This window comes from Gastrolobium bilobum, unplaced genomic scaffold (genome assembly GCF_033153095.1).
Source record: "Gastrolobium bilobum isolate Gb01-03AN ecotype WA unplaced genomic scaffold, APGP_CSIRO_Gbil_v1 utg441, whole genome shotgun sequence".
Taxonomy (NCBI): domain Eukaryota; kingdom Viridiplantae; phylum Streptophyta; class Magnoliopsida; order Fabales; family Fabaceae; genus Gastrolobium; species Gastrolobium bilobum.
In genome coordinates, this window is record NW_026897808.1 from 5,325 (window position 1) to 24,228 (window position 18,904).

General features: G+C 34.7%; 2 protein-coding genes across 3 annotated transcripts; one reads left to right on the plus strand and one right to left on the minus strand.

The window, feature by feature from the left end:
- The first annotated feature begins 4,930 nt into the window (after positions 1–4,930).
- Positions 4,931–10,468, plus strand: LOC133310483 (nuclear transcription factor Y subunit A-1-like). 2 transcript variants are annotated; one of them, XM_061511415.1, is made up of 6 exons: positions 4,931–5,086; positions 5,866–6,154; positions 6,308–6,420; positions 6,610–6,681; positions 7,965–8,129; positions 9,915–10,468. In XM_061511415.1, exons 2-6 carry the CDS (start codon positions 5,878–5,880, stop codon positions 10,335–10,337), a joined length of 1,050 nt encoding a protein of 349 aa, XP_061367399.1. In that variant the 5' UTR covers positions 4,931–5,086; positions 5,866–5,877; the 3' UTR covers positions 10,338–10,468. The 2 variants fall into 2 exon arrangements, with proteins under 2 accessions (XP_061367399.1, XP_061367398.1); XM_061511414.1 differs by lacking the exon at positions 4,931–5,086 and adding an exon at positions 5,386–5,455.
- Positions 10,469–13,171: 2,703 nt separating this feature from the next.
- Positions 13,172–18,344, minus strand: LOC133310494 (uncharacterized). Its single transcript, XM_061511425.1, has 5 exons — positions 18,212–18,344; positions 17,217–17,531; positions 15,220–15,421; positions 13,717–13,945; positions 13,172–13,550 (listed from the first exon to the last, which is right to left on the minus strand). Exons 1-5 carry the CDS (start codon positions 18,296–18,298, stop codon positions 13,289–13,291), a joined length of 1,095 nt encoding a protein of 364 aa, XP_061367409.1. The 5' UTR covers positions 18,299–18,344; the 3' UTR covers positions 13,172–13,288.
- Between the last annotated feature and the right edge of the window lie 560 nt (positions 18,345–18,904).

An 18,904-nucleotide genomic window follows, 5' to 3' on the forward strand; every position in this document is an offset into this window, starting at 1 on the left:
ATAACAAACAGGTGTAACCATTATCCATTCTTATATCTCATTTCAACAAGTTTTGTTTTACTACCTTTCCTCAAGTAGGTTTCAGTGTATCTCTATCTCTCTTTGTGTCGAGCTCTTAGTAACAAATTTTTGTTCTTATGAGAGCATCTAGAGGCCTTCTCATACTTTTCTTGGAACCCTATTGTATACTTTCTCAATATCTATGAACATCATATGTAAGTCCTTCTTCTTTTCTCAATTTCTTTCCATTAATTGTCGCATCAAGAAATGGCTTCCATGGTGCATCTTCCTGGCATAAATCCAAATTGATTTATAGAAACCTTGGTCTCTCTCATCAAGCAATGTTCAATAACTCTCTTCCACAACTTCATAGTATGGCTCATTAGCTTAATGCCTCTATAATTAAAACAATTCTGAATATCCCCATTGTTTTTGTAAATAGGCACAAGCATATTTTTCCTCCATGCATCAAACATCTTATTTGTCTGACAAATCTTATTGAAAAGATTGGCCAACCATTTTATTGTCACATCCCCAGGCCTCTCCACACTTCAATAGGGACATCATCGGGTACCAAGGCTTTTTTAGTCTTCATCCTCTTTAAAGCCTCCTTAACTTCATAAGTATTGATTCTACGCACAAATATTCTATTCAAATCATCACAAATGTCTTCCAAGTCCATCTCGCTTTTATCGTCATCTCTAACCCGCCAAAACAGGACGGGTTGGGTTGAGGTTTTCAATCCGCCAACCCCCTTCAACCTGCCCCGCTAAAAGTGGGTCAAAACGGATTCAACCGACCGGATCAGAATTAATTTTGTTTTTCATAATTAAGTAGTATTTTATTTGTCACTAAGCTTTTGTGATATCCAATTTTTTTTATCTTAGTATTCCCTAGAAAAATAAAGAATAAAAACTTTATTTATGACAGATGTTATCTATATAGGGAGACAAATGAGTTCTTAAAAAATGTTTAACTGAATATTAGTATATATTTAAGATTGAAATTGGAAATGTGAAATAAAATTAAGTAATATTATAAAATTCATAAAATATTATTTATTTTTGAATTTTAATTATTATTATTTTAATTGACGGGTTGGGGGTTAACCCGCCAATCCGCAAACCCACTATAAAACGGGGAGGGTTTATTTTTTTAACCTATATTCAATGGTGGGTCAACCCGCCCCATTTTTAGCGGGTTGATGGCGGGTCAGGACTGGCCAACCCGTATTGTCATCTCTAATTAAAATGCTTGTTAAAGTAGTTCTTCTATCTTTCATTTACATATTTTTCTCTTAGCAGAAGTTTTTGATTTTCATCTTTGTTGCATCTAACTTGGGTGAGATCTTTACTTTTATTATCTCTTATTTTTGCAAGCTTATATATACCTTTTTCACCATCTTTACTCCCAAGATTTTTATACAAATCAGCGAAAACCTTGCCTCTAACTTCTCGCACAACTTTCTTTACATTTTTCTCGCCAATCTAAACTTTGCAAGTTCTCATCATTGGGACTTTTATGCAAAGATCGAAAGCATTTCTCCTTTTGTTTAATTTCCTCCTGCACCTCTCCATTCCACCACCGTGTTTCCTTTGTATTAAATCTCATTTCCTTTGCTTTCTCCTAGCACCCTCTTTACCACATTTGGATACACATAATCTCATTCCATATTTCATTTGCTTCTCCATCAAATTCCTATGGTCCTTCATGCAATATTTTTTCCTTGAACTCTATTTGTTTTTCCTCTTTTAGCTTCCACCATCTTATCCTTGGGTTCTAAGCCATCTTCCTCATTTTAAGTACTTTGATGAACCGAACCTCTGGTTCTACCAGCTTATATTGCGTAGTGACACACTCTCCAAGATAGACTTTGCAGTCGACACAAGAAGTTCTATCTTCTCTTCTAGCCATAAAGAAATCAATCTGACTACGATTTTGGTCACTATGATATATGATTAGATGTGACTCCTTTTTTCGAAAAAAGTGTAAGCTAGCATCAAATCGTAGGCTAGTGCAATGTTCAAGATATCTTCTCCAGTCTCATTTCTCGTCCTATAGCCAAAACCTCCACGAATTCTATCGAAACATTCACTGCCAACATGACCATTTAGGTCTCCTCCTAAGAAAATCTTCTCCTCTCGTGGTATTCTCCTCAAAACCTCCTCCAAATCTTCCCAAAATTGGCTCTTATTGTTTGATTGCAATCCAACTTGGGGTGCATACACACGAAGAATATTCAAAATTAAGTCACCCACTACAAGCTTGTAGAAAATCAGAATTCAAATTCAAATATTTTTCCGTTTTTATTTATTAGGAATAATTAACATTAATTAGGATTGATTGTTTTTTATTTCCTAGTAGTTAGGATTATTGTAATTAATTAGGATTAATTGTAATTAATTAGGATTAATTGTAATTAATTAGAATTAATTGTGATTAGGTTTAGTGAGTCATAGCTGAGTCATTCTTATGATTGTGATTAGGTTTGGTGAGTCATAGCTGAGTCATGCTTAGCTATTTTTTCTTGTATAAATACTCCTCATTCCTCATGTAATTATTCAATATCGATATACTGAAAACCTTTCTCAATATGGTATCAGAGCAGGTTGGTTCTGAGAAAACTCAACCACCACAACCACCGTCAAACCGGCGGCACAACGCCGGAAAACTCAACCTCCAACCATTATTAAGGTTATTTTCCCTTCCTACAAAGTCCCAAGAGCAAAGTAAAGCTACCAATCATTGTAGAAGGCAAAATCCCAGCTTTCCACCGCCGTCAGCCACCGTCGGAAATTTTTTTTGACGACATTTCCGACCAAGATCCGCACCATTCGAAACAGAAGGAGCCGATCTACAAGTTTCAAGAAGGACCATCGGATTCTGCTGAGCCACGCGCCCCCACGCGCTAGAGAAAGGACGGAGCGTCCGCCCTACGCGTTACCACACGCAGCCACGTTGATTGAAAGTAAATTTCCATCCAGCAATGTTGCTCAACAAGGTATAGCGTTCCATGTTGATAATAGTAGTCGATGAATTCTTGATTCAGGGGCTTCAGATCATATGACAGGTAATGCAACCTTATTTTGTTCTTATACCCCTTACTATCAACAATCACGAATAAGAACAGCAGATGGAAGCTTATCTACTATTGCTGGAAATGGATCCATTAAACTTCCTGAACACATTACTTTGAACTCAGTCCTTCATGTTCCCTCTCTTACTTGTAACCTTATCTCTATCAGCAAACTTACGTCTGAGTTACATTGTGTTGCCAAGTTTTCTGTCAATGCTTGTGTTTTCCAGGAACATGACTCGGGACTGATGAGCAGATTGCAGATATTCTCACTAAGGGCCTACACCGGCCAGCCTTTGAAGACTTGATTGGCAAGTTGGGAATGATCAACATTTAAGTGTAGAAAATCAGAATTCAAATTCAAATATTTTTCCGTTTTTATTTATTAGGAATCATTAAGATTAATTAGGATTGATTGTCTTTTATTTCCTAGTAGTTAGAATTAATTGTAATTAATTAGGATTAATTGTAATTAATTAGGATTAATTGTAATTAATTAGAATTAATTGTGATTAGGTTTAGTGACTCATAACTGAGTCATTCTTATGATTGTGATTAGGTTTGGTGAGTCATAGCTAAGTCATGCTTAGCTATTTTTTCTTGTATAAATACTCCTCATTCCTCATGTAATTATTCAATATCGATATACTGAAAACCTTTCTCAATAAAGCTTAACCAGAATAATCCTATCGCCTTTCCTTTTGACGTTGACAATTTTATCTCTAAAACTTCTATCGATCATAATTTCAAAACCATTTCAACTATTGTTTATACCCGTATACTACAACTTGAAACCTATACCATCCACTTCCTTTGCCTTTTCTCCAACCCATTTAGTTTTTTTCAAGTAAACAATATTCATTTTCCTTCTAGAAAAAATATTTGCTAACTCCCTCAATTTACCCGTCAAGGTTCTTATGTTCCATATTCTCAATCGTATCCTTAAACCCTAGGCTATACTTGTCTGCCATGCTGGCTCATTTGCGTATTGGGACCCTGACTTACTTGTCACCAAATTCAGAAAAAGACCTGGCACCTTGCGTTAAGGCAAAGACCTAGCTCATTTATCACAATACATGTAAAAAATAAAAAAATTATTTTTAATAAAATCATAAATAAATTAAATAAAATATATGAATTATCCCATGATTCACAGCGGGTTGTATCAAAATTTTAATTTTTTTATTTTAGACAAAAAAAATTATAGACAAATCAACTCAGAACATGACACAATAATAATTATTGTCAATTTCTAAATACTGAAATACAGACACAATATATTTTATTTACAAGTTAACACGATACATATTTTGATATGTTATGTTGCAAGTAATGATAAATTTTGTTTCAAAAGAAATTAAATCGACAGTTGCTTCAAAAAGGAATTAATTAAAAAGAAATAGATAAATAAAGAAAAAAAATGTAATTTGAAACCAGAAGGGGACACGTGGCCAAGGTTGCTGTCAACGCTGGGACGATGTGGTCCCCACAGAGAGGCCACGCGTTTCGCGGATTTCTGCTTGTCAAGTGCGTGTCACGTGGGCCACAAATTACTCTATTTGGTTGCCTTTTAGAAGGGGCCCTGATAACCTCACCCGCCCCGCCACTCTTCACTCGCATCCCGCTGTCGCAAGTTCCTCTCACATCCGTTTTCCCATTACAGTCAACGTGTCCCAGCCGTAGAATGGGTGGACCCACAGGCAGGTGACGTCATCATTACCTCTGTCACTGAATGTGGAAAATAATTAAATAAGGCAAAATTGGAAAAGAAGAAGAAGAGGAGACTCAAGACTTAAAAAAGACCAAGACTTTTAGACTGTTACATTTTTATTTTATTTTATTTTCTCTATTATTATTTGTGTTGTTGTTTTTAATTTCTGGTTCTAAATTGAGAGAACTCAGGGAGAGAGAGAGAGAGTGAGAGAGGGAGGGAGGGAGAGGAATCTACCCTTTGAATTTCCTATCAGGCTCTGAGTGCCCAAAATCTAGGGTTTTTTTGTTCTTCACCAGGTAAGTGAGTGCTTTGATTTTGCTTCGATTTTTCTCTTGATTGATTTGGGGGATTTGGTTTGATTGCATGATTCGTTTCTTTCCGAGGCTTTTTGTGGATTAGGGTTTTTGGGTTCGTTCATCAGGGAAGAATTTTCCCTTTTTTATTGTTTTTTTGAATCTGGGTCGAAGAATTCTGTGGTTGCATGGGAATCAGGGAAGGAGTTTTTTTTTTTTCTGAGCTAGGGCTGATTGTGAATGTGGAAAAAAGGGGGAGAATTGGGGGGTTTTAAGGTGGTGTTAACTAACAAAATTGATGAAATTCTATGAAACAGAGCTTCGTAGATAGTGTCTATGGTTGTCCAGCCGACAGTAAGATTGCATGTGTTGGTATGTCCTATGGTTCTGTTTGGTTGTCTGTTTGACTAAATATGACTTAAAAAAATAAAATTGTTGCGTAGTTAGTGTTAGGTTTTTTGTTCCTCTGGTTTATATCTTTGCCTGTATCTAATAGTTGAAAGGTGTTCTGTTTCAAGAGTTGTAACTCTAATGTATGGTCAAGTAAAAACAAAATGAACACGAGTTTTGTAACTTCTGGTTGCCTAAGAAGATTTATCTATTTCCTTTCATGATGAATCGTAATCAATTTCACTGTTTTTTTTTTTTTTTTTGTATCGTGCATTATTTTAAAAGAATTAGATTTGCCCTTATGAAACATGTCAATGTTGTTTTACTATGATATAGCTTTGTTTTAGCATAAGGAATAACATTTGTATGTCACTATATTTCACATTTTGTAGGGATCTGAAGATATGCAGTCCAAGTCTGAAACTGCAAATCGACTGAGGTCGGATCCGCATTCCTTTCAACCTAGCAATGTTTATTCTGAACCTTGGTGGCGTGGTATTGGGTACAATCCCATGGCCCAAGCAATGTCTGGGGCAAATGCATCCCATTCATCCTCTCTTGAATGCCCGAATGGTGATTCAGAATCCAATGAAGAAGGCCAGTCTTTGGCCAATAGTGGGTTGAATGAGGAAGATGATGATGCAACTAAGGATTCACAGCCTGCTGCTCCTAATCAATCAGGTGCTTTAGTGTATCATGTAACTATTTACAAACAATGAAATAAGGGAAGATCAACATTGGAACATCGAATTATATTTGGGGTAATTTTTTCATTTATTCAAGTATTATAAACTCATGGAGATACTGAAATACAATTCTCTTTTTTCTTCGTAGGAAATGATGGGCTAGAACACCAAGGGATGCAGCGTACTTCATCATCTGCACCTTCCATGCGTGAAGAGTGCCTTACTCAGACGCCGCAGCTGGAACTTGTTGGTCATTCAATTGTAAGTCTTTGCCTTTATTGTTATCACTTTGTTAACATAAAGACATGGTGCAAATATCAATGAACTTATTCAATATCATATATCTATACTGATTCTTGTCTATCATTTTGATGGAAATTCTGTTATTATAGAACTAATAGTTGCATGCATTTGGATTGGATGGGTATTCTTCAAATTCTTTTGATGCAGGCATGTGCTACAAATCCTTATCAGGATCCATACTATGGGGGCATGATGGCAGCTTATGGTCACCAGCAGTTGGTATGTCACATTAGTCTGCTTTAATGCATGATTAGAGGTTGTCATGACCAGTGTTCTTAAAACGTAGTTTCTAACTAGAAACGAAAGGGATAAGCAAAAACGTAAAATCGTGAAACGTAAACGAAATGTATGAGTTTACTACGTACCAAACAGAAAAAGATATCCAACATATATATAATCAAAACATATAAATACATAAATCATCATACGTTTAATTCCAAATATTAAAGAAAATAAAAATTAAGTTCAATATTATTTATTTTTGGGAGACTTAAAAACAATATTAAATTGCAATTTTACATTTCATGTCACGTGTGCGCTGTAGTGTGTGAGGATGCAATTTTGTTACCCGTTATTGATTAACACACCCTCCGCCCTTCTTTCTCTCTCTCTTACCTCATCACTTCTTTTTCCCTTTCTTTTCTTTTTCTATTCTATTCCTTTTCCCTCTAATATTCCTTCTTTCTCTCTCTATTATCCTTCTTCAGTCCACTGTCATCTTCTTTCTCTCTCACTTTCCTCCTTCTTTTTCCTTCCATTTTCGGCTTCCCCTAAAACCATCCAATTTTCGCCATTTTTGTTTCTCTGTTTGGATCTGCTGCTAGCTACTAGTCAACTTTTTTATTTGAATTTCGCTTCTGCTTTTCTCAACTTGAGGTCATGATTTTTTCGTTCTTGGTTTCTCAAATTTTCTGCTTTGCTGAATCGGGTAAAGACAAAATTGATTGCTACTCTCTCTGTTTCTGTTCCAGGTATGGAGACCATGAATCTATTGTCGGTCGCTGTTTTGTTTTTAGTATTTTCCCCCCTTTCTGAAGTTGCATGTGTTTTTGCCACGAATCCGCTCTCGCTGTCTTTGCAATATAGTGTTGGTACAAAAAAGGTGAAAACCAAAACCTTTTAAAAGCTGAATTTTTTTTTAAAAAAAAAAAACTGAGTCAACTTGCGAGTTTACCGAGTTGACTCGTCGTTTCAACCGAGTCAACTCAAAATCCGTTTCAAGCATCGTTTCAACACGTTTTTTGGGTCAGAAATGTAGACTCTTCCGTTTCTACCGAGTCGACACTACGTTTTAACAACAATGGTCATGACAGAATTGCTGATTTACAATTTTCCATAAATTAGTATGATAATAAATGTAGGTTGTGCATAATCCTGAAGGGATATGCTTTTATTATAATGGTAAATTTGTTTAACTCCTTTTGTGCTATTGTCTTGTTCAAACCAATGGCGATATTTGGATAACAGTGAGATAAATAACCATATGATATTTTTACTCTTAGGGATATGCTCCTTTTATAGGAATGCCTCAGGCCAGAATGCCTTTGCCCCTTGAGATGACGCAGGAGCCTGTTTATGTAAATGCCAAACAATACCAAGGAATTCTGAGGCGAAGACAGGCTCGTGCTAAAGCAGAGCTTGAAAGGAAGCTAATAAAAGCTAGAAAGGTACTAATGCACAAGGGTTTATGCTTCTTTATGTATGTTTCTTACTTTTTTACTACTGTAGTTGAGTGCTGCTTTATTATTTGGACCAGTGATATCTAACTGCGTTGCAGGTGAGATATTTTTTGTGCTATGTTGCATTTTACTGTATTAAACCGTATTACTCTCTGCCAAGCTAAAAAAATTGTTTAGGACATGAAGGAATTTTAACTTATGGGTGAATGTTGTCTTTCATGGATAGAATATTAGTAGAAAAGAGGAGCCTACCTTTAAACATATTAAAATCACTAAAACAGCGTTCCATATGCTTCCTTAACATTTAATCTTCAAAGATTTTATGGATCTTAAAATCTAATAAAGTCATCACAAGAGCGAAGGCTAACCTCAAGTCCTTAAATCTTGATAAAGCCTTGTAATATCTGGGCCTTAAAACATGTTAAAAACTTAAGATCACTAAAAGAGCCTAGCATAGTGCTCCTTAACCTCAAATCTTAGAATCTTGTTTGGATCTTGAAAGATGATAAAGTTCCCACAAGAGCTAGGGCTAACCTGACTAGCTTCTTCCTCATGTCCCATTTCATCCCTCCATGTTTATCCATTTTTGGGCAATATTCTGCTTGCTTCAAACAATGATATTATCAAATTCTTCAGTTTTACTGCTGTCTAGCTAGTGAAGAAACCAGGGATTTACTATACACTTTGTGTGACCTGGCTGCTGCTCAATTTTTGTTCTCGTTTATTTACTGCATGAATGTGCTTCTGTGTTTGAAAGGGCATAACATGGCCACAAATATTGGACATCTTAAATGAAGAAGTCAAGAAGGATAAGGATGGATTGTGGCATAGTCGGGTGTTGGCCAAATAGGCATTGCATTCCTAGTAATGCATCCTTACTCATTAGAGCTGCATTTTATCATCTCAGATTTAGGAATTTGAGCTCTCCTTCTTGCAAATAACAGTGTCCTTTCTCCCCTGCCACCCACTCCCAAAGGAAAGCAGCAGAGTATTTGCGGGGAGTATTAGCAGAAGTTGGGGTTGGAATTGATAGATTTAGGCAAGACAGGCAGTCAAAATTATTTTTTAATTTCCTTTGGGAGATTTAGCTTTGTTTATCCTGGAAGTTGTGTATAATTTTTTACATGATATTATCTGATTATTTGCTTAGTCTTTAGTCTAGAAACTTCTGTGAAATATTTTAGTGTGCATGTGACTGGAGAAGTCTTTGTATTGAAAATCGTTCCTTATTTTATATAAAGAGAAAACAAGAAATTTGCTGCTAATACATAAGACTCAACAATAAAGCCCTTGCCACCTTTACACTGTTGTCTATTGCATCCATCACTAACTAATGATTGGAAAAATTGGTTCTCCTTTATTCCATTGGAACTATGAAAAGACTTACATGAACCACTATTACCCAATACTGAAAATCATATAAAACATAAATATGGTTCAACTTCTAATTTATTGTTCATAAGGATATGCTGGTGGAGGTTCAAGGAAGTCAGTTGTATCCTAGTCTGCAAGAATTTGGAAATATGACCTAGTAGCCTCAAATGATTTTGCTGCATTGATTTCTGTGGATTCCATTGTAACTTTGCCTGTGTATGCTCTCACCTTTATACAAATAGTAATTTGATTGAAAATGAGAAAAGCAAATAAGGAGTTATGTAATATGTCAAAAATAATGTTTTGAATGAGACATTGAATTTGGTTCTACTAGTAATATTATCTTGCTTAATGTTTTTGGGTCCTCCTCTGGGCTATGCTAATATCTTTTCTGCGCAGCCGTATCTTCATGAATCTCGGCATCAGCATGCTATGAGAAGGGCAAGGGGTACTGGAGGACGTTTTGCAAAGAAAAGTGACACTGAGGCCTCAAACAACTCAGGCAAGGAAAAGGATCATGGTTCTGGTCCAGTCCTGTCATCACAATCAATTAGTTCATCTGGTTCTGAACCATTACCTTCTGACACTGCTGAAACTTGGAATTCTCCCAACATGCAACAAGATGCAAGGGGATCAAAAGCACATGACAGATTTGAAGCACCCAATTATGAAAATGATAGAGGATCCTACCATGGACATAATGGTATGCAGTCTTCAATGTATACCTCAGGTGAAAGAGTGGAGGAAGGGGATTGTTCAGGTCAGCAAAGGGGAAGCATCTCTTCGAAGCACGCTTCACATAGGCGTGTTACTATTCAGTAGACCCCTGCATGCATGGGGGATAGATGCCAAGGTTGGTGGTATGTATACTGGAGATATATTTGATGAATACCTTGGTTATCTGTAATCACTCTTGGCAATATATATGTCAAGCGGCAAATCATTCTTGGCTTTGTTCTTGTGTTTATGGTGTGAATTATATGGAGGAAAGAATGAGTGATTGGCTATGTGGTTTCTGTTGAAGTCAATCAATCCACTTCATTCTTTTCTCATTTTTGCATTTTGTACAGTGTTGTAGTGGTTAGTCAAACTCATGCAGACATGGATTGTCAAGATCGGAGCAAACAAACACTTGATGTGCCAAGTCTAGTTTGACGGGTTTATCTTGTGTAACAACCGGTTGTTAAATGCTATTTACATGAGACATCGTAGGAAAATGTTATTTAGTCACATTATTTGTCAATTTTTAGCATTTCATTGTTTCTAAGAAAATTATATTTCCTTCGTCTCTGTAGCTAAAATGACAGAGAAAAAGAAGAAAAAAAACTCTAGTAGATTCCTGGACAATTCTTGATTTTTTTTAGGTGTTTGGTAGAGGAGAAATTTTTTTTTTATTGGAAAAAAATAATTTTTGAGAATATGATGAGAATTTTTTTTTTTGGGCAAGTTACTAAGAGGTGTGGTGTTTGGTAGGCTAATTTTTTTTTTGAAAATGTTAAGTTAATTTTAGTGATCTGTTAATTTTTTCAATCATATGGAAAAAATAATTTCATCCCTTCAATGATAATTTTTTTCAACTATTTAATGATAGGAGAAAAAAAAATTCAGCCATATTTTTATTTTATTTTTTATTAAATATAGGCTAATAATTATTTTTTTACCTCCTATCATACACCCTTTTAAGCATCGTAAAAGTGGTCACGAAACCCGTCCGAATATTCTATTCTTTGTACTTTTAAAAGTGGTCATGAAACCTTCGTCCGAATATTCTTGGTACTTTCGGATAAAAGGGGAATATGATTCTTTTATAACTTAGGGCAAGTTGCGGCTGATTTGATTCGAATTTATTTTGTACCCTCATGGTTAAGAAAGGGATATTTTGTCCCCATATAGTTTGCTCTGTTAGAACATAATTATTTTATAGATTTTTTGGTCCTAATTTTTAAAAGGGCACTTGTTAGAGTTTATGAATTTGGTACTCGTTAAGTTTGATGATTGTGATATCACACATTTGTTTTAGGGATTTATTATTCTTATGTTACATAAGAAAAAATTTATCTCCTACACACACAAATTCAAGACGAGTCTCACTTTATTTTATTTTTTCTCTTTCTTTAAAAGTGGACTCCACTTATACAAATGAGTCAGTAGGAGATAATTATTATCTCCTACTACATAAGAAAACTATTACCCTTTGTTTTATAATGAAAGTATGACATGAGAAATTCATTGATAATGTCTCCAAAAGAAATTCATTGATAATTTGTTTATTTGTTTAGACTCTTTTTTTGTGAGATTTGGTAATTTTTTTCCATTTTTTGGTAATTAAAACTTCCATGTTCCTTACATAAGTTTCTAAGGTTTATGAAGTTATTTTTATAGTTCTAAACTTCTAATACGTGATTTTATTTAGGAATTAGATATAAAAAAAATCACTAAGTAATTAATGTGTTTTTCATCAAGCAATGATAATGTTAATTGACTCAATTTAACATAGGGTAATATTTCTTACCTATAAGACTCTTACGAAATTTTCATAACTCTTATTAACACCATTCATTATTTCTCTTTCTCTCTTTTCCTTTTTCATACCCACGTCAAGCATCCACATTCCACACGTTATGTGATTTGTGATACATTGTGTACAAGTAATATTTCCCTCAAAAAAGAATCTAAGATGACAGATAACAAAAAAAAAATTAAAAAAAATCTGAAATATGGAGGGTTTCTAGCCAAAAGGAAAGAGTTTAAAATTTCTAAAATTACTTTAGATAAGTTTATCTAATGTTTACCAAAATAAACACAAAAAAATGTGTAGGATCCATGTTGACCCATGTGAAGAGAAGAGAGAGAGAAAAAAAACATGAGCCCACACATTTTTTTGTTTGTATTTTGATAAACATTATATAAAATTATTTAAAGTAATCAAAGTAATAACAAGTAATCTGTTTTAAACGGATGGGAGTTTCTTTCTGAAGAATAATAACAACTCGTCTATTTTGCCCAGAGGCAATAAAATGAAGCATTTAATTTTCATGTATGCATTAAGTGTCTGTGTGTGTTCAGGTTAGTTCTACACAACCTCTCTATATTTGCGTATTGAGACTGCATGTTGATTGCGCGTATAAATTCTACTTTCTGATTGTCACCCCTTCGTATTCTTTTTGTTAAAAAGAAAAAGAAAAAGACATGAATAGAAATTATTAAAGAAATTTTTTCTAATAGAATTACAAATACAACTACGTAAGTGCATGACTTCATATTACTTTGTTAACTAGTTTTTAACAATTACAGTTAGAGAATTAAAAGGACCAAATTCCAATCAACATGAGATTATTTTTCCAACCAATTGATCGGAAATTTGATTTGAAATGTAATTAGTCCAATTCGAGTTCTTCTCTATACATATAAAAGACATCTCTTACAACACGATTTTTTTTCATTTTTAGAATGAAAACTCGAGACTTCTTATTAAAAGGAACAAATTCCTTCCCACTTCATATGCTTCTTTTTAACCAAAAGTCTAATTCACATCAATGTGCCTATCGAGAATGTTATGTAAAAACCAGCTTAAAGTATAAAGCAACATGCTGTCAACCCCGTTGAGAAGCACAAGCACACTAGGAAGGAAAACACAATCCTTTAAAAAACATCAATTTGAAAACGAACCACTTTTACTGTTATTATTTCATACACGGTACTTTTACACTCAAATAAAAGGAAAATTGTGATCTAGTCACTAGATATATATGATTTAGGTATATAACTGCCATTTAATCATATTGTTTATCTTCACCTGCATCCTCTAAGTTATCAATGACTTCTTCAGTACTAAACTGTTCCGTGTAAGTCTTTGCATCATCACCATCATCAGGTGGAGCTGTGTGCTCCGGTGTTTTGCTCGGTTGTGAGTCAGCATCAGCGGACCCTGTGGCATTAACCACATTTGTTTGCTTCTCCATCATCCCAGACAAGGCTAAACTTGGAGACCATTCAAGAACATCATCAATGATGTTAGATACTCTCTTCTGGTACCTGCAGAAAGTCAAATATACAGCCAAAGATTAAACAATGAATTAGACAGAGCAACAGAATAGCCCTCCCATCATGTGTCTCATAGATCCAACCAAAAAGGAATTTAAGCTGTGAGTGAGAGCATGACTGCAAAAAAGTGCAAGGCTCCATCATGTTTAGGACTCACCTTGCTCTGGCAGCTTCATCAGGTGCATGATGCCTCAGCAATAAAATGAACAGCACAGCTACCACAGCATAGAATAGCCTCGTTGTCCACTTAGGTCTTTCCTCTTCATCTTTCTTAGGCCACAATCTGAACAACTCCCGCAGTGTTGCTTCCTCGGCAAGGATGTTTGGGAAAAACCAGATCCGCTTTCCAAGAATAATATATAAAGCGCCAAATATTGTACCTCTTACTGCAATATTAAAAAATATTCATGAGGCCCAAAGAACCACTGAAGCAGAATGGGTGCACTCATCCAGTATAATTTCACACAATTAATCACTTCTAATTGAAAAATTATAAGTGCCAGGGCACATAAATAAAGTAAAAACAATATCCGATTCCTTGAGCATTTAATGATTATGAATTGTACATTCTAGAAGTCTACAAAAGCTGAAAACAATTAGGAAGGTATAGGAGTCTAAAACAGTCATAAATTGGGACAACTCCTGCCAGTAAATACCAAAGTAACTAATAGATGTAATCCAGAACAAGGTGTATGCAAGAAAAAAATTGAAAGAGCCTTTTTCCATTTTGATAGATTATAATAGGATTGTAGGAGATATAAAAAGCCATTGGTCCATGTGGGACTGTAAGCAAAGAAACTAATATCAGGTATTAAGGTCCCCAAAAGTATACATAATAAAGATACAACATGTTAATACATACGTATTTCATAGGTCTAAACTCTAAAGCACCAGTTTTCAAGCCATACGATTCATGAAGGTGCATGTTCTTCTGTAAAAGGGTGAGAGCTATTCAATGATTATAAATTCACTGCAGCAGAGGTATCTTATGTCTCCATTATTGTTGAAAAATAACCACCTCTTTTAAGTTTATTATCGAAAAACAGAAAATTCACTTTTCCTTTTCTTCCTTCATGTATATTTATTTTGGGGCGAAAAACACCAAACCTCCCACATTTGCCTTTATTGTCACAAAAATCCCACTTTTTTTGAAAACGTATGCAAACCTCCCTTGAAACTACAGAAACCAACCATGAAAACCTACACAAACAAACCCTGGATTTTCCTGACTTTTCAAAAAGTGTTCCCGTTCATGGGAGGTTTGAGACAAATCAGAATAATCTAGGGGAATATATAAGATTGAAGAGTCTTTTATTATTATATTCTTCATCATGGATGAACGATTAACCATTCAAGTGCTAAACCTAAACCTTCAATTTTCTCTTCCTCATCCAAGGCCTAAATATCTGAATTATTGTCATGGTAGATTGACTTCCAATCACCTCACGTGAAAGTTTTTTTTTTTTCTCTGTTCATATTACATAGGTATCAGCAAATGAGTCAAGATTGTAATTGTACACATGGTAAAAAGCTACAACATATAATGGAATTGATGTGAGACATAAGCTTGGTAAAAACAGTCTAACAGGGTAATCAGAATTCAGAAGTGAAGAAACTAGGCAAAAACAATCAAATATTAAAAAAAAAAAGCAAAACTTACTCAAAAGTAGAGAGAGAATAAGAAACAGGATCCCAGCGCATGAGTAAAGTATTAATATCTTGCAGCGATGAGGGTACACAGGAAATAAGCAAATAGCCAATGTTAAGACAGGCCAGAAAAATGAGAGGAGCGTCTGCCAAAGTGGATGGCGTTTTACAAATGTCCATGCAAAAAAAGCATCATTTTCAGAAAATACTTGTTCCTGCCAAAGACAATCAAATTTTGTTAGATTCAAACACACAAAAAATCCAATCCCATAACCTACAATGGAGAAAAAAAAATCAACAGAGAATATGCATTTAAAATATATCTTCCTTAAAGTTTTTAAAAATGTTTTCTTTAAAAGAATAAAATATCCTTGATAGCAAAAATACACAAGGTAAATATAATTTTCTCAGTATACCATACAATATGTCATGCACATATAGCTAGCACAAAAAATAGACCTGTTTATAAATGGATCAGCTATTGATTAATTGGAATTCAAAAAACAGACACTCATTAATGCAAACATACATATACAAGATAAAACCAAAAAGAATAAGATGACCCCAAAAAAAGTGGCCAATAAATTGTTTGATTGAATCATCAGGTCATCCACTTTCAACATAGCACAAATAACCATGTCAGGCAGAGGCAAGAATACACTGTCCACTAAGAGCTATGTTGCACCGACACCAACACGGGACACGAGACACAACACTCCAACACGTTAATTCTAAAAAATGGTAGATTTCGACACGTTAGGACACGTTTTGGTATTAAATAATATTTTTAATTTATGTAGTGTATATTATATTTAATATTCAATAATTTATCAAAAAAATGAAGTTAAACTTATAATACTCATCAATTTTGCAAAGAAACATAAGATATCACAAATATTTATATTAAACTCAATAAAATGGTAATCGTAATCCAACGAATCTAATAGATGGAATTAAAAACGCAACGCAACATTTGAATCATTTTTGAGTCTCTGCAACGCGTGTTGGAGTGTCGGATACGACACATTAGGTTTTTTTTGAAGTGTCAGTGCATCATAGACTAAGAGTGACCATAAATTTCCAAAATAGAAACTTTTTTATGGATAACAAAAAACAAAACACAGAAAATAGAGATAGAAACTTGTAGTATATATTTAGTGTCCTGAAAAGATTATTACAATGACTAAGAGGTCAGTTGTCTCCCTCAGCACAAATGCTACCCAAAATACTCAACCCAATCAGGCAATCACTACCTATTGACTAACATGACCCCCCCCCCCCTTTCTCCCCTTCTTCTTGTAACATAACCCCCGATGCACAAGGCTCCCCAACGTGCGAGGGTAGGGAAGAGGGCTGATTGTACACAGCCTTACCCTTGTATTTTTGCAAAGAAACTGTTTCCCACATTGGAACCCGTGATCTTCCAGTCACAAGGAGCAACTTTAACACTGCTCCAAGGCTCGCCCTCTCCCATTTTTAACATGACATCATAACAGAATTACTCCCCTAACAGAATTGTTCTCTCACTCTCCAATCGGCCAATCCCATGTGTCCAAGTCAGCTATTGGGTGCTGGATTGTCTACATCCAGCTTACCCTTCCTAATGTATACTCCGGTCACAACAGGCCTACCCTTTACCCTTGTTGGCTATATTTTTGTACAATATAGTATTGGCTAAGTGTAGTGTTCTCTTAAAATCCTTCAATCACACTATTTTGGACATTCCCTGTAATTAAATCCTAGTTCCAACCCTTATCCTGGATAGCAGCAGTCTGAGAACTTCAGAAATAAAGCTTGCGAACTGAAGAAGAAGAAACAAAGAAAGAAAAGGATTTTGGTAACAGCTAATGAAGATCAAAGAAGAATATAATATCAAACAGGTTAGTATTGAAGATTCTGAAATATTGACACATCCACATGTAAGCACATCTAAGTTAAAATTTCTAACATAATCACGGCAACTCAATAATTGCAGTAAGTAGACTCAAACCAAAAATAAAAAGTACTCACAGGGAAAATTTCTAAATGCGCAGGCCAGGTAGACAACTTTTTCTTCCCAGGACGAAGAGTTTTAACCACACGATCACAGCGAACTAAAAGACTTTTTCCAAGTAGAATGTTGGCAATATCCTCTGTTTCTAAATTCTTATCTGATTCTAGAGTATCTTTGAGCTCAGGATGATTCTTCAAGAAGTTCACGAAATCCTTCCCTCTAAAATATTCAACACGTGTCTCCTGTAGAACAGCCCATCTAGAAACCAAATCCTTATTGTCTCTCACCTTCTCAGCAAAAACCTGAAACACATCTTTCTTGGCAGCTTGTTTCTGAAAGCAAAACAAAATCCCAATACAGTCACAAAATAACATAAACAACTTTTGCTTGTCAAATAAAAACGGGGCATAAAAAAGACCAAAACAGAGCGCAATTAAACATAACCCAACAAAATGATCTTGTGGGAAGAGGAAGAAAAAAGCTTTCAGAAAACCAGGTTTTGACATGATCAATATATAAATCTAAACACACACACACATTCACCAGATCAAATGTCAATAAGAATTACAGTACAGTTTCATGTTTCCCTATTAAAAACACTAGAGAAAAAGAAAACAAAAATTATAATTATAGCAAAAATCCTGTCTTGAACGACAAAATGGTATGCAAAAATTAAGCTAAAAATATGATTAACACCCACCAAAAAAAAAAATTCTTATAGTTTATTTCAAATATGCATATATTTTTGTGGTACCGAAGTTCCAATCAGCACATTTCTGAAATTCAAACTCCCAAAAAAAGCACAGAAAAAATAAAGAAACTGTAAAATTGATCTAAAATTTTTCCTTAGAAACGAACAATTATGAACAATACAAAACGCATTCAGTCCAGGTGAGTAAATAATGACTGCAATGCAATTCAAGCACATTTCGGAATGAAGAATTATGATGGGAAATTGCGAATTGGAAGAGGAATTGGAAACCCTAGAGAGAGAGAGGAGAGAGAGAGAAACCCTAGGAGGGACGTCGGAGTTGGGATCTGGTGCGGAGGAGCGTCGCACCCTCTTCTTCTCTGCTGCGCCTCCTGATGACTTCTTCATATTTTGTGTGTGTTACCCTACGCACTCACACTCTCTCTCTTTCAACATTCTAATAACGCTTAATATTCATGAGTAAAAACCAAGTTCCAATTTACAGTTATTATTAGGAAAAAATGTGTATCATTTCAATGGATATAAAATTGTGTGTGAGAAAAAAAAGATAAATCATTGGAGAGAGTGTGAGGGGAAAAAGTTTTAAAAATACAGGTCTCACTTCTTTGCGAGAGTGAAAGGATGTAAGATGAATCATTTAAAATGACACATTTTTTTCCCCATATTATTATCATCCTCGTCATCCAAAAATAAAAAGACTTACAAAATTGTAACCCCGCAATAATTTATAAAACAAGTGCTTTTAATGACATGATTAAAGAACAAAATTATAGTTACCAGGTTTAAAGATGAGTGATATCCACCAAGACGTGGATCAATTAGTAATGGTTATCAATGTTGTTAAAATTGAAATCTTACGTAAAATTGAGAGAGGATTAAAAAATCGTAAAATGTAAAATCGTAATATAAAAAAATCGTAAAAAATTATAAAAACGTAAAAGCATTTGAAATATTAGTAAAATCGTTTTGATGAAAAATATTGTAAAAACATAA

Coding starts and splice junctions, on each gene's coding strand:
- LOC133310483 (XM_061511414.1), top strand. CDS start 5,420: ATGGTTGTCCAGCCGACAGTAAGATTGCATGTGTTG. Junction 5,456..5,865: donor CAGTAAGATTGCATGTGTTG/GTATGTCCTATG, acceptor CACATTTTGTAG/GGATCTGAAGATATGCAGTC. Junction 6,155..6,307: donor TGCTGCTCCTAATCAATCAG/GTGCTTTAGTGT, acceptor TTTTCTTCGTAG/GAAATGATGGGCTAGAACAC.
- LOC133310494 (XM_061511425.1), bottom strand. CDS start 18,298: ATGAAGAAGTCATCAGGAGGCGCAGCAGAGAAGAAGAGGGTGCGACGC. Junction 15,422..17,216: donor CGCATTTAGAAATTTTCCCT/GTGAGTACTTTT, acceptor TGTCTTTGGCAG/GAACAAGTATTTTCTGAAAA. Junction 13,551..13,716: donor GATGAAGCTGCCAGAGCAAG/GTGAGTCCTAAA, acceptor GACTTTCTGCAG/GTACCAGAAGAGAGTATCTA.